Source organism: Zalophus californianus, chromosome 14 (assembly GCF_009762305.2).
Source record: "Zalophus californianus isolate mZalCal1 chromosome 14, mZalCal1.pri.v2, whole genome shotgun sequence".
Lineage (NCBI taxonomy): Eukaryota > Metazoa > Chordata > Mammalia > Carnivora > Otariidae > Zalophus > Zalophus californianus.
In genome coordinates, this window is record NC_045608.1 from 43,992,491 (window position 1) to 44,008,612 (window position 16,122).

At 34.9% G+C, this 16,122-nt stretch overlaps 1 protein-coding gene across 4 annotated transcripts in view; it reads right to left on the reverse strand.

Moving 5' to 3' along the window:
• ROCK1 (Rho associated coiled-coil containing protein kinase 1) overlaps positions 1-16,122 on the reverse strand; it is a 153,021-nt gene that overhangs the window by 108,906 nt on the left and 27,993 nt on the right. For all 4 annotated transcript variants that reach the window (XM_027575480.1, XM_027575479.1, XM_027575478.1 and 1 more), the window contains exon 2: positions 10,219-10,300. In XM_027575480.1, the coding sequence (XP_027431281.1) occupies positions 10,219-10,300 (82 nt within the window). The remainder of the gene's footprint in view (positions 1-10,218; positions 10,301-16,122) is intronic.

Here is a 16,122-nt window from a genome sequence, read left to right on the forward strand (position 1 = left end):
CCACATTTCAATGCTTTCCGGCTGGAATATATCCCACATTATGCAGACTCCTACACGTACCTTAATATTTAGCTGTGGAGAAGGTTTGTTTTTTTTTTAAGATTTATTTATTTGAGAGAGAGAGAGAAAAAGCGAGCACACGTTCAAGAGTCGGGGAGTGGCAGAGGGAGAGAATCTTCAAGCAGACTTCCTGCTGAGGGTGGAGCCTGACACAGGGCTTGATCCCATGACCCTAAGATTGAGACCTAAGCTGAAACCAAGAGTCAGACGCTTAACTGAGCCACCCAGGCACCCCGAAATTTATCCTTTTTAAATGTAGAACAGTACACATAGGTAGTACATAAATTCTGCTTTTAGAATTGTTGCTCCTTAGAATTCCTGAAAAAGTATACACCTCTCACTACCATCAAACTTTACATTCCAAATAGGTGAAAACCATCTTTAGTTTTACTAGAGATAATGCAATACACATCTTCAATATTACAGTATGTAATGAGACACTCTTAGGAGAAACTAGTCACAAACATTAAAATGAGAGCTTTTCTACAAGTCATAAAATCTTGTGATGTTTTGTTTGAATGATTATTATGACCTTAATTTAAAGTGAGAAAAAGTCTTCCTTTTTCTATCGAGCAATATGTACCTTTTGTGTAATTCTACAAGGAGCTAAGGCAAACACAGTCAAGTTGTTTTTACTTCCTTGGATGGAAGTAAATGGATTCTTTGATGATATCAGCAGAATATGCTAAAGTGAAAATAACTTATTTCTCCTTCACATTTTTTTAAAAGATTTTATTTATTTATTTGAGAGCGCGAATGAGATAGAGAGAGCATGAGAAGGGGGAGGGCCAGAGGGAGAAGCAGACTCCCTGCCGAGCAGGGAGCCCAATGCAGGACTCGATCCCAGGACTCCAGGATCATGACCTGAGCCGAAGGCAGTTGCTTAACCAACTGAGCCACCCAGGCGCCCTCTCCTTCACATTTTTAATACAAGATAATTGCTTACTGATTTTAATCACCAACCAACGAATAGCTAATTTAAAGATGACAGTAACATTCAACTATCACAGTAATCATTTAATAAAAAGGTTTCATGATTTTATGATTTTAAAAGTATAGAGAAAAAGCATTTTATGTTTTGAAACCTGCCAAAGGAATGACATTAAAACTTCAAGACAGTGGAAAGAGGAATAAACTTTCTAATGACCATTACTGCCTGTTTACATAAAAACAAATACCTAATTAAATGTTTGTAATCCATTAAATCTCATTTTTGGAAGGAGATTAAGAAAGTATCCACTGGAGAAAAGGTTAAACTCCGTTTTATGAAACATTAAAATATTGTATGATTGGTTACCAAATATAATTACTTGGAAAAATAAACGAAAACTTTAAGATACAACCCGTTTACAATGATAAATGTAACGTAATCCTTTAATATAATGATTTAATATGATTTATCCTTTAAAATGATAAAAGAAACTTTGGATGGCTATCTTTTTTAGGAATCACTATTCTGAGACAGTTTAACAAGGACTAAATATGTACATCATCAATTCTAGGCTAGTGATTACATCTGAAAGAGGAAGACATAGACTGTAACTTAACATCTTATTTTGAACAAAAGACCAGAAGCAAATAGAGCAAAATGTTAACTACTAATTTAATCGTGATCACGGATACACAGATATGTGTTATATTAATTCATTTGAAATATGTGGTAATAAAAAACAATTTAAAAAGACAATGATCATATCCAAACTCTACTAACAAAAGAATACTTTCTAGATCAACTCTAACAAGTCAGCATTTAACCTGTAATACATTTAACAACTATTTAATGCGTACCTAATATTTAGCCAGCTTTCGCAACACAAATACAAGTGCTTCTGGTCTCGTGACACTTCCATTCCAGTGATGAGGGAAAAAGAAGAGGAATGGAGACCAATCAAATAATCACACAAATAAATATAACCTCACTGTGATAAGTGCACAAGACACCAGGAAGGCACATACCTAGTTCCAGGGGCTAGGAAACTAGAGTGAATGCTTATTTGAAATTTAAAGGATGACTCCTTTAAGTTGGATGGAGTTAGAAGGAATTTTAGAAAGAGGAAAACAACATCTAAAAGTATTGTGGAGAAGGTACCAGAGTGCTTTCTAGGAACTAAGTATAAGCCGTATGGTGGAGGTATAAGGAAACAAAGGAGTAGCAGTACAGATAAGAATTAACTTGAAAGGTTATACAGCAAATTGTATGAAAGGCTGGGAGTGAGATTTGACTTAAGCAATTTGCCGTTGAAAAAGAATCCTCTGGCAGCAATGTAGATAACCAACTCTAAATGGGGAAAAACAGATAAACTGAGAGTAGATAGAAGACTTACTGAGATCAATCAATGGAGATGATGAAGCATGAACAAGAATAGTTGTAATAGAAAACAAAGTTCAGGCCTCGTCTGTAGACTGCTACTGACCAAAATCTACATTCATGGGTCTTTTCTTCAGTTTATAATAAGACCATTTGTTTATCTTTAATTTTCTGGCAGCTCCAATATTCCCCAAAGGTTTTCTTTTTTTTATTAACATATAACGTATTATTTATTTCAGGGGTACAGGTCTGTGATTCTGCAGTCTTACACAATTCACAGCGCTCACCATAGTACCTACCCTCCCCATTGTCCATCACCCAGCCACCCATCCCTCCACACTCCGCCCCTCCAGCAACCCTCAGTTTGTTTCCTATGATTAAGAGTCTCTTATGGTTTCTTGTTTCATTTTCTTCTCTCTTCCCCTATGATCCTCTGTTTTGTTTCCTAAATTTCACATATCAGTGAGATCAAATAATAATTGTCTTTCTCTGATTGACTTATTTCGCTTAGCATAATACCCTCTAGTTCCATCCATGTCATTGCAAATGGTTAAGATTTCATTTTTTTTTGATGGCTGCATAACATTCCATTGTGTATATATATCACATCTTCTTTATCCATTCATCTGTTGATGGACATCTAGGCTCTTTCCATAGTTTGGCTATAGTGGACATTGTTGCTATGAACATTGGGGTGCAGGTGCCTCTTCGGATCACTACATTTGTGTCTCTGGGGTAAAGGAGTGCAATTGCTGGGTCATAGGGTAGCTCTATTTTCAACTTTTTGAGGAACCTCCATACTGTTTTCCAGAGTGGCTGCACCAGCTTGCATTCCCGCCAACAGTGTAGGAGGGTTTCCCTTTCTCCGCATCCTCACCAACATCTGTCGTTTCCTGACTTGTTAATTTTAGCCATTCTGACTGGTGTGAGGTGGTATCTCATTGAGGTTTTGATTTGTATTTCCGAGTGATGTTGAGCACTTTTGCATGTGTTGGCCATTTGGATGTCTTCTTTGCAGAAATATCTGTTTATGTCTTCTGCCCATTTCTTGATTAGATTCTTTGTTCTTTGGGTGTTGAGTTTGATAAGTTCTTCATAGATTTTGGATACTAGCCCTTTATATGGTATGTCATTTGCAAGTATCTTCTCCCATTCTGTCAGTTGTCTTTTGGTTTTGTTGACTGTTTCCTTCTGCAAAGGTTTTCTAAAGATCCTCAACACATCAGCATGTTCATTCAATATTCTAGGGTGTAATCTGCCTAGATCTGGGAATGTAAAGTAATTTGAAGAGCTCAAATTTTTTCTCCTTCTCTGAACTTCAATTCTAAGTTTTTAAAAATCATGAGAATAATGAAAACAAAAAAACTAATCTTATTTTTAATAATTCTTTATCATCCCATCCATTAAGCCAAAAGCCCCAACCTGCCATTTCAGTCTTTTCTGCCATCTGTCCTCCTCCTTACCCCCTCCCACTCATCATCAATGAAGTTCAATTTAAACAAAATTCCTGGTTCCTCAAAGATATCATACTTTTAGATTGCTCTCTGACTTAACAAATGCTACGCCCTCTCTGCTTGAGCTGCTCTTCCTCAATTAAGAAATCTAGCCTGGGGGCACCTGGGTCGCTCAGTCAGTTGGGCAGCAGGCTCTTGGTCTGGCTCACGTCATGATCTCTCAAATAAACAAATCTTCAAAAGAAAAAAAAAAGAAATCTAGCCTGGTCTTTTAAGACTCAACTCGAATATTACTTTCCTTCTTAAGGCTTTCTTTACTACCTCAAGATCTGTGTATCATTACATTCTCTACAAAGTTCAACTATAAAAGTACATATATGTAGAAAAAATATATATAAAAGTTACTATTTGCTCCTGTATTTCCCTTCACAAGATGGTAAGATCTACAATTTTAAAGAAAAACAGTCTTATTCTTCATGTCTTTAGTGACTGGACATGAAAAAAATATTTCAAGAATAAATGGTCTCACAGGGGTGCCTGGGTGGCTCAGTCGGCTAGGCATCCAACACTTGGTTTCTGCTCTGGTCGTGATCTCAGTTGTGGGATGGAGCCCCACTTTGGGATCCACACTGGGTGTGGAGGCTGCTTGAAATTCTCTCTCTCCCCCCGCTTCCTCCACCCCTCCCCCCCACCACCCCAGCTCTCTCAAAAATGAATGAATGGTGGTGGTGTGTAGTAAATTCATCACTTTCTCATACATCTTCAACCCATTACTCTAAATGGAGAAGGAAGAGTGGGGGAAGTTCCTTTTCTTGTCTTAAGAACTTCTCACAAGGGCGCCTGGGTGGCTCAGTTTGTTAAGCGACTGCCTTCGGCTCGGGTCATGATCCTGGAGTCCCAGGATCGAGTCCCACATCGGGCTTCCTGCTCAGCAGGGAGTCTGCTTCTCCCTCTGACCCTCTTCCCTCTCGTGCTTTCTATCTCTCATTCTCTCTCTCTCTCAAATAAATAAATAAAATCTTAAAAAAAAAAAAAAAAAAAAGAACTTCTCACAAGTCTCGGCTCATCACAGGCTTTTGGCCTAACCCAATTTTTATAGATTTATGCTACTCTTTCACATTTATCTCTGAATATATACCCATACTTGATATGGTTGTTTCAAACTGAGCTAAGAACTTCCGTGGAATAACCCTGATTTCTTGAGCTAAAACTTTCTTATATTTACCCCTTTTTGAAATTCAGCCTTCACCTGGAACCAGTACTAACAGGATTTATCTTTTAAATAAATTTAATTAAATCTCCTAAGCTTGGAGCACGTGCCTGACAGTGCCCAGAATTTCTTTCCTTCATTAATATAAAGTCTTAGGCAGTAGTTCTCAACTGAGAGCAATTTTATGCCCAGGGGACATTTGGCAAAGTCTTAGGACATTTCTGGTTATCACAACTGAGGGAAGGAGAAGAGTATGCTACTGGCATCTAGAAGGTAGAGGCCAGGGATACTACTAAATATGCTACAATGCAAAGGACAGCCCCTCCCCACAACAGAGTTATCTGATCCAAAATGTCAACAGTGCCACTTCTGAGAAAACCCAGTCTAAAATGAACTGAATGCTTTGTCTCAAGGTCTCTGTCAAATCCCAAATGCTAACCAATTCAGACTTTTTGGTCACAATTAAACTCAGAATAGCTAATTATTCTCATTATTTTCTCTATAAATAATTGAGAAAGCAAATAAAAAGTCTGTCAACTGTTAATATGCTTTTATAAGTAGAAGCTGCTACACCATCACTCCCAGAGCTAATATGCCACTTTTGTAATCTATAAGGAAAGCTATAGTATGCTACCATAAAATACCATTTCAGGGTTTATTTTTTTATCCAAACAAATGCTCTCTACCACATTTTTACTCTCAGGTTCATGGAATTTCTCATACAATACTCCTCCCTCCTCTATTATCTTCTTTTAGACTGGTTATATTTGTTTAATAAGTTTGCTTTTCTACTAACATAATTATGAATCCTGTACCCCAACTCTCAGTGACATTCATAATGGTTTACAAACATATACAGTCATAATCACTGTTCCCAAATTCTCCTTTTCTCCTCCTTCCAATGCACTCACCCAAACATGTTTCTTCTAAAATGTGACTAACTCCCACCATTTTATCTGGATCTCTAACACCTACTTAAAATTCACCTTAAAATCTTTATTAGTTACATGAGGATGATAAACATTTTCTTTGTAGTCCTTATTATTCAGGTACCATACACCAGAGTCCAGAAAAGCAAATCTTTATATTTAACTAATTATTCAGTCAAATAGTCAGAGATTCTCATTTCCCTTTCAGTCTGTAAACATTCTTCAACATGAAGAGATGAAAATTAACAGTCTGTAATAGTTAGGCCTGAAGTTTAAAATATTTCAAACTGCTATACTTTAAAGCTGTTATACTGTAGTGAGACTTCAGCTGAATTACTAAAGAGAAAGATTTTATCCCATGTTCCAGGTGTATCCTTAGATCACTATATCTGATATCCATCAGGAAAAAGCAATTCAAAGCAAACAGTCACCTTCAGTAAAAAAATTTTGATGAACTTACTAATGAAAGCTATAAATATCCATATAATCAAATTTTAGCAGAATGTAAAATCCTATCATTCCATGAAGATCTATTACTCTGTATGAAGTATTACATAAATACAATTTGAGTTGAAGGGGAATGTTATGTCATATAAACAGAATCATACAGTATATACCCTTTTGTGCCTGGCTTTTTCCACTTACCCCAATGCTTCTGAGATTTATTGATGCTGTTGCACATATCAGTTAATTTACTCCTTTTTAATGTTAAATATTCCATTATATGGATGTACCACAATTTGTTTATCCACTACTAACTGATGGGCATTTAAGTAGCTTCCAGTTTACAGCAATTTTGAACAAAGCCACTTAAACATTCTCAAAGAGGTCTTTGTGTGGACACATGCTTTTGTTTCTCTTGAATAAATACCCAGAAGTGGGATTCCTGGTTCACAAAGTAAAGCTTGTACAACTTTATAAGAAAAACACCAAACGGTTTTCCAGAGTGCCTTACCATTTTACAAACCACCCAGCAATGTGCCAGAGTTCAGTTGCTCCACATTTTCACATATACTTGACATTGTCAGTTTTTAAAATTTTAGTTATCTTAAGAGATGTGTAATAGTATCTCATTGTGGCCATAATTTGAAAGCATCCAATGACTAAACATGCTGCATATTGGCCAACTTGTGTATCTTCTTTGGAGAAATGTCTATTTAAATCACTTGTTAATTTTTAAATTGGGTTATCTTTTTATTGTTGACTTGTAAGACTTACTTACATATTCTATATACCAATCCTTTATCAGGTATATGATATGCTAACATTTTCTCCCATTCTGTGGGTTATCTTTTCACTCTCTTGACAGTGTCCTTTGAAGCACAAAAGTTTTTAGTTTTTATGTCCATTTTATTTATTTTTCTTTTGTTGCTTGTACTTAGGTATTATATCTAAGAAACTAATTCAAGAGCAAAAAGACTTATGCCAACATTTTCTTCTAAGAGTTTTATAGTTTGGTTCTTACACTCTGAACTAATTTTGTATATGGTGTAAGGTAGGAATCCAACTTCATTCTTTTACATATAGATATCCAGTTGTCCGAGCACCATTTATTGAAAAGATTATTCTTTCCCCTTTCACATGTTTTGCAACTATTTTCTCCTAGTCTATGGTTCCTATTTTCATTTTCCTAGCAGTATCTTCTGAAGAGAAAAAGTTTGAAATTTTGATGAAACCTAATCTATTTTCTTTTAAAAGTGGTGTTATTTGTGTCCCATCTAAGAGAGTCTTGCCTAACCGGTCACAAATATTTTCTGTGTTTTCTTCTAGAAGTGCTATTTTAGCTCTTAAGTCTAGTCTATGAAAAATTTTGAGTTGCTTTTTGTATATGGTGTGAAGTAAGGTTCGAATTCTGAATTACCTTGTCACTTTTGCTGAAAATAAGTTGACTGCGTATGTATGGGTCTGTTTCCAGATTCTCTATTTTGTTCCATTTATTTATGTTTATTCTTTCATTAATATTATACTATCTTGATCTTGAAAATTCTATAGTGTTAATTCTCCAGCTTTGCTCTTACTTTCCAAAATTGCTTTGGCTATTCCAGCTCCTTCACATTTTCATATGAATTTTAGAATTGCCAGTCACTTTACACACACAAAAAAAACTGCTTAGGTTCTGAGAATATACAGATTCTATTTATAAATTAATATGAGGACTCTTAACATTTTATTATTGAATTGTCCCATCCATGAACATTGAATATCTACTTTTTTTTTTAGGTCTTCTGTAATTTCTCAGTAATATTATGTGGTTTTCAGTATACAAGTCTTATACATATTTTGTCAAATTTATCCCTAAATTTGTCATGTTTTTGCTTCTATTGTAAATGTTTAGGTGCTATATTTGTTACATCAACTTCAAATTGGTTGTCGCTAATATATAGAAATACAACTGCTTTCTGCATATTAATCTTCTAATTTGCAGTCTTGTTGAACTTAACTAGTTCTTACAGCTTTTTGGGTAGAATCTTGAGATTTTTGTATATACAAAAGCATGCTGTTTGAATAAAAAAATTTTTTACTTCTTCCTTTTTAAATCTACATGATTTTTCTTTATTTTACCTTACTGCACTGTCTAGAACTTCCAGGACAATGTTGAATGAAAGTGGTAATAAGAGAAGACAGGCCTGCCTTTTCCTGATCTTAAGGGGAAAGCATTTAGTCATACACAATTAAATACAATCTGTAGGTTTTTTATAGATTCTCTTTATCACTGTAAGGAAGTTTCCTTCAATTCCTAGTTTGCAGAGATGTATTTTTTAATCAAAAATGGATACTGAATTTTATCAAATGCGTTTTCTTATCTCCTGAGATGGTATTATGGATTTTCTTTTTTAATATGTTAATGTGGTAAATTACACTAATTGATTTTTGAACCCTGAACTAACTTTACAATGCAATCTTGGTATAAACCCTCCTTCATCACAATTTTTACATAATGCTAGATATAATTTGCTAAAATTTTGTTATGTTACTCTCTGTACTTTTCTCCAATTTAAAAACTAGATTACACTTAACATGTTTATCAGTTAAAAGTTTACTTTAGGCTTTATACTTTCATTTTATTTTACTTATTTCTACTGTGGCTATTGATATTTCTATTTTAAAATGTAATATAAAGGCATACTTATATTATGAAAGCAGTAATGTTGCATAGTAAAATGAGTAATAAATTAAGAAAGCATGTGTTCCAATCCTTGCTCACTACTTTACAAAATCACACAGCCCCTCCTCTGTACCAATGAGCATTTATTCTTTGCCTCTCATCAAATAAGAAATGGTCAAGATTCTCCACCTTTTTAGTTCTTTTGCTCTATTTTTAAGTAGGTTGGTAAACAAATGTAAGCAGTGATAAAATTTTCCTGTAATTTCGGTAAGATATGAGAAATTAAGAAAATTTATAATTAAAAAGTTCCCATTTCAGGTTCTGGCACCAATTCCAAAATAAAATTTGGTTGAATAAATATTTTTATAAAAAACAGTAAAATTCTGAGGCAAGATTTCAAAGTGTAAAAATGATAAATACAACAGAGAAAAAGATCATACTAGAAAAATAAACTTTTCTAACAAGACATATGCAACCAAAATTGAATTAACACAAAACCAACCCAACTCAAATGTTATCACTATGTACAGTTTAGAAACAGAAATAAAGAAATGGAGTGGGAAAGATTTCATGATCTAAATTTTATTATCTTTTTTAAGATTAAAAGTTTGAAACTATCTTAATAAATTCTTTAATCAAATTTTAAGTGATAAAATCTAAATATCAAAATCTAAAAAGGTTTTTAGAAAAGAAAGTCTGTAAAGCCTAAATATAAGCCAGATTTCATGGAGAAAATTCTCCTTATCTCAATGGTAGGAGGGCTTTTCATGTGCAATCTGTTCTTACCTGCAAGTATTAAAATATAATAGCTAGTAATTTACAAAAGAGAAATAGAGGATAAATATAACACTATTGAAATTCAATGTGCATGTATGTATATTATTATTTTAGCATACTTATTTTAGCCATTACTTTTCATTCCCTTTTCTGCAAAATATTTTATAAAATATCCTCCTACTAGGCACTCAATAAACAAATTAATATTATTTCTTTCCTATTTCCTCAATTTCCTGCTCATTTTATGTAGGAATTTTAGATGAAATAACCAAAGAGTAGACAGAAGAAGGAAAAAAAAAAGATGGGCTTGAATTATCTAAGTCAAGATTTTGTTATATACAGTCTGTCATTAACCTCCACAAAAAATTACTTACATCTGCTTAAAAAGTTGTCAATATTTTTGTTTTTTCTTAAGGCAGGAAAATCCAAATCATATACCAAAGCATCCAATCCATCCTAAACAAATAAACAAACAAACAGTTAGTTTTTGGGATCATACTATGAACACTTTTTTATGAGTAAAGAATAAAACATATGTTTTAACATTTAATCTGCCCTCTCTCGTATATCTTGCATTCATTTAACACCTTCTACAAGGTTACATGGGTGCTACAAAAAGATAAAATTTGTTTTTATTTATTTTATATATAGATTTTTCACCTTCTAAATCGCGCAGTCTGAAAAGCAGCAGAATCACCACAAATTGGCTACACATGACTTCAACGCATTCCCTTTCCCTTCCATGCCCTTTCATTCCTGACTACTACATTTATCCTTATTTCACACTCATCAAAAACGAATGGCCTGTATTTGTGACTATCAGTATTTTACAAGGTAGTAGCTAAATGTCAGTGCCTAAAATATGATGTGTAGTATAAAGTAAATTCTGCATTTAAATATTTTAATTATGAAAACACATTGGGTTCTCATAAGGGTTTTCTTTTCTTTGAAGCACTTTATAGGACAACCATTAGTAAAGGACAAACATGGGCTTTTACTTTTAAGTGGATTTTTAAATATTTCTAAGCAAGTACAGGACAATGTGAAGGTGTACCAATCAGTGTTGAAGTAGGAATGCATCTATTCCATTTACATCTTGTGGCAGGAACAGTTTATGTCTTATGGCAGGAGAGGAGGAACATTCAGATAATCCCAAGTAATCTTCATTTTATTTAGCTGGGGAAATTCAGCGAAGCCCAAGAATAAAAACAGAAGCAGCAGAGGAAGACACACCTTCTGCAGACCCCCTACAGTCATGTTCACCAAAGGTTGGAGGAAAAATTAAAGCCAGAGGATAAGTGAGATCACTCAGCTATTTTAGAATACAAGTACTTAAAATATTTCCCTAGGAAACCAGAAAGCAGAGTCAAACTTAAACACACTTTAAAATACATCATTGCAGGCACCTGCCTTTGGCTCAGGTCATGATCCCAGGGTCCTGGGACTGAGTCCCACACTGGGCTCCCTGCTCAGCGGGGAGTTAGCTTCTTCCTCTCTCCCTCTGCCCCTCCTCCCTGCTTGTTCTCTCTCTCTCTCAAATAAATAAATAAAATCTTAAAATATATATATATCATTGCATGAGTTGGAAACTGAACATGGAAAAATAGATAATACTAATGCTGTTGATTGCTTGAAGAGACCAACCCACCCAATAACTGGCTTTTCAAAATTCACAGTTTGTGCAGATCTGAAGAAAAAGCTCCTCCACTAATGCAAATTTATCTTTAAGATATATTTCCTAGAATCTTCTAAGCAATTTGAATATTTCTGGTAATTCTTTTTACAGAAAAAAAGATGAGAACCTTTTTATGAAAACATGGATTTTAGGAAGACCAACTGATGCTTGGTCTATTCTAAACTGGAAAACCAAACCAAGGGCAGCTGGGTGGCTCAGTCGGTTAAGCGACTGCCTTCAGCTCAGGTAATGCCAGGATGGAGTCCCACATCGGGTTCCCTGCTCAATGGGGAGTCTGCTTCTCCCTCTTACCCTCTCCCCTCTCGTGCTCTCTCTCCCTCTCACTCTCTAATAAATAAATAAATAAATAAATCTTCAAAAAAAAAAAGGGGGGGAACCAAACCAATAAATATGTGAACTATTTTCTAGGAAAAGATAAATTAAATATGATTTTTTAAAAAAAAGATCTTTTAAGTTCTTTAAGGCATAAACCAGTTAATATCTCATTTTTTCCTACAACACCTTTCCCACAACTTATTCAGAATGACCAACAAGTAGGCATAAAACGTACATCAAGCTCAACATTTTTTTGCTCAACAGCAATGGCATTACATTATTCAAGAAATATTTTTCTTAAAAGTTTCAGTGCATCGGGTCACTCCCCAAAATTAGACTACAGAGTAGTCCAAGTACTAGGGACGACACAAGAAAATTTTTAGGCAAAATTTTGGTACCTTAAAAAGTTGTCTGGAAAATAATCTCAATATATATTTTATAATAACTATTATTTTAGGAGTTCCTAGTAAACATCTTCTTCCAAAGACACTTGCAAATTTTAAAAGATTCAGAACTAAATTATTATAGCTTAAATTGGGGCACCTGGGTGGCTCAGGTGGTTAAGCATCTGCCTTCGGCTCAGGTCATGATCCAGGGTCCTGGGATTGAGCCCCATATGGGGCTCCCTGGTTCGCAGGGAGTTGGCTTCTCCCTCTGCCCTTCCTCCTGTTCATTCTCTCAATCTCTCTCTCTCAAATAATAAATAAAATCTTTAAAAAATAATAGCTTAACTTGTTTTTAAAAAGAGAAAGATATATTAAATTTTACCCACATGCTCTCTTTGGTAAATAATCGAAAACAACTGCTTCCAACCTTACTCCACATAAGTTTTTCTTTTTATTACTAAATGTTAGGCACAAAAAAACCTCAAAAATTACCTTGTTGAACAACCTTATCAAGTAGCAATCAGAAATATTAACTGACTTGTTCCAATACTGGCTAGCAAGCTGTATCAAAATCAAAATGCTAACTCTTAGTTTAGTAAAGATACAACATGACCATGATAAAAACATGATTGAAAAAAATCCTGAATCTCTTAAAAATGAAGGCAGGAATTGAGAATAAATATGTCTATTTAAACTCAAGCTGTACTGTTCAAAAATTATTAGAAAACCCAAGTCATTCTTCTAATTATAACTAGAAAGGACACTGGCTAGGACTCAAACCTGTTTTATTATACCACTACTCCCTCTTCTGCATGACCTATAAAAACTAACAGTTTCCCTTGTCTTAGAGTTATTTTTTATTTCAATATTCAAGCTAGATTTCAAATGCCTTGAGTAAGGTAAGCCCCAGAACCGATCATCATATTTTACTCATAACTAGATAAAACTGTTGGCTCTCCGAACTCAACAATTATTTCCCCTTTCCACCTTCCTAATTTAACTGTGAATTTTGTTCAAGCCACCCAACTTCCTCTATGAGCTTTCAAGGAGTGGGAAGACTTTCCTCAGCTTCAGGAGGTTGGTTCTAAATAGTCTAATCTAAACCCAACATCATGGCCCATAGTCTTGCCAGTGTTCACTTTAAGTACAGGAACATGGTAATAATCTGTCACATGAGACATGAGGGGAAAACCTACAGAAGGATTCTGGGGGAAAGTTTCTTCTCTCTTAAAAAGTGATACATGTAAGAAATATCTTCCTTTCAAGAGAAATTGTCATGTCTGTATATGACACCTAAAACAACAGCAGCCATTTTGCAGCCTCAAAGAAGTTGGTAGATGACAAAGTCAAGCACAATGAGGGCAACAGAGCCAAGGATGGAAGGAACCTGGGTCCCTGATGATTGTTTGTTCAATCAATTAATCTACTCTGGAGCCACTCTACCCATGCCTGAGATAATGAACTGTCTGATTCAATTGCATTGGATTTTCTATTTCTTATAACTTAAAGCATCCTAACTAAAATACATAGCAAGGGCTCAATAAATGTCACTGAATTTAAATAGCATTAACCAATGCATAAGTTATAGGGACTTGCTGCACTGAAAGGGTGAGAGAATTGCCCATTCAATAGTAAGGACAGGGGCAAGATGGGACTGACAAGAGTGTCACTCTTTGGTAAATGTTTGTATAACTGGACAAACTATGAAGATGAATGATTTTTGAGTCATGCTTAATAATAAAATTAATTCCAGATGGGCCAAAAGAATTCAACCATGAGGATATAAAGCAAAAGCATTTTAAAGAGAAAAACATAGTATATTTGCATGCTACTACTGGGAGGACAAGTCAAATAGCCTTCCTGAGGTTTTCTCTTTTGTAAAATGAGGATAATAACTACCTACAACTCACAATGGATTTGTGACAATTAAATGAGTGAATTATGTAAAGTGACCCTTAATGGTCCCACTTCCCCCCTTTCCTTTATTTCTCTGACATTTGAAAGTTTTACAAATTAGTCTCACTATTGCTAGAAATGACATAAAGAGAAAAATAGACATTTTAGTCATGCAGTTAAAAAACTCTTAAGAGTAAATCTTAGGTCACTATGGTATAAACCCTTCTCCAACATAGTAATCCCTATCTATGTTTTTTTTTTTTTTTTTTCACACCAGGTATCTGACTTTTGCTTGGCCACAGAATTCGGTAACATTTGTTTCCATTTGTTAATGGAAAACTAGATGTCTCCACTAATTGTATATGGTGACTAGGTGTCTAGATCCATAACCATACACTTTTTTTTTTAAAGATTTTATTTTTTTATTTATTTGAGAGAGCAAGAGAGAGAGAGAGCACATGAGAGGGGGGAGGGTCAGAGGGAGAAGCAGACTCCCTGCTGAGCAGGGAGCCCGATGTGGGACTCGATCCCGGGATTCCAGGATCATGACCTGAGCCGAAGGCAGTCGCTTAACCAAGTGAGCCACCCAGGTGCCCATAACCATACACTTTTAATTTTACAGTAGTATGAGATAGTGTATGGCTTTTCAGGATTGTCCATAAGCAAAATTTATATGCCTTTTATCAGAGAAGTAAGAACAAAAAGGTATCTAGTGTAATCTAAAGCATATACAAAACAGAGGCTATGGGGAGTCAAGACACTGTGGTAGAGGAGAGTGACGCAGGCTTCCACTTCCATGCAGTGGATAAGTTACACAAGGAATGTCTATTTCCGACCATAAATTGGGGCAAGGAATTCTGACTTTTATTCAACACTCTAAAGTTCTGTAAATAATGAATAAGACTTCCCCACTTCCTAAAGTCCATATTCTAGTGCCAGAACTCAGGATCTTAACAGAAATTAACATTCCTCCAAGTACAAAAACAATTGACAAGGAGTAACAGTCATAATATTTTGGATATTAACCCCTTATTGGATATATCATTTGCAAATGTCTTCTCCCATTCACTAGCCTGCCTTTTTGTTTTGTTGATGGTTTCCTTTCCTTTTTATTTTGGTGTAGTCCCAACAGTTTATTTTTACTTTATTTCCCCTGCCTGAGGAGACATATCCACAAATATGCTCTAAGGCCAATGTCCCAGAGATTACTGCCTATATTTTCTTTTAGGAGTTTTATAGTTTCATGTCTCACATTTAGGTCTTTAATCCATTTTGAGTTTATTTTTGTGTACAGTGTAAGGAAAAGTCCAGTTTCATTCTTTTGCATGTAGCTGTCCAGTTTCCCCAGCACCGTTTATTGAAGACTGTCTTTTCCCCAATGTATATTCTTGCCTCCTGAGTTGTTGATTAACTGACCATACAGGCATAGCCTTACTTCTGAGCTCTCTATCTGTTCCACTGATCTTTCTATTTTTGTTCCAGTTCTCTTACTTTTTCGATTACTACAGTTTTGTAGTATATACCTTGCAATCTGGGATTATAATACCTCCAGCTTTGTTTTTCTTCCTCAAGATTGCTTTGGCAATTTGAGGTCTTAAGTGGTTCCATAGAAATTTTTGGATTGTTTGTACTAGTTCTGAAAAAAAAAATTGCTATTGGTATTTTGAAAGGGATTGCACTGAATCAATAGATTGCTTTGGGTAGTGTGAACACTTTAACAATACTCATTCTTCCAATCCATGAACACGGTGTATCTTTCCATTTGTTTGATGGAAAGGATGGTTTGATAACAGACAATATACCATTTAAAGAAAATGTCTGGGTATATTTTGATCTCTTCACCAGGTAAAGAGGTAAGGAATTTCTCAAAATTAAGCACTGATATGAAAATAAAAACAGAATTTCCTCAAAAAAAATTTTTTTTAAAGATTTTATTTATTTGAGAGAGAGAATGAGAGAGAGAGAGAGAGAGCACATGAGAGGCG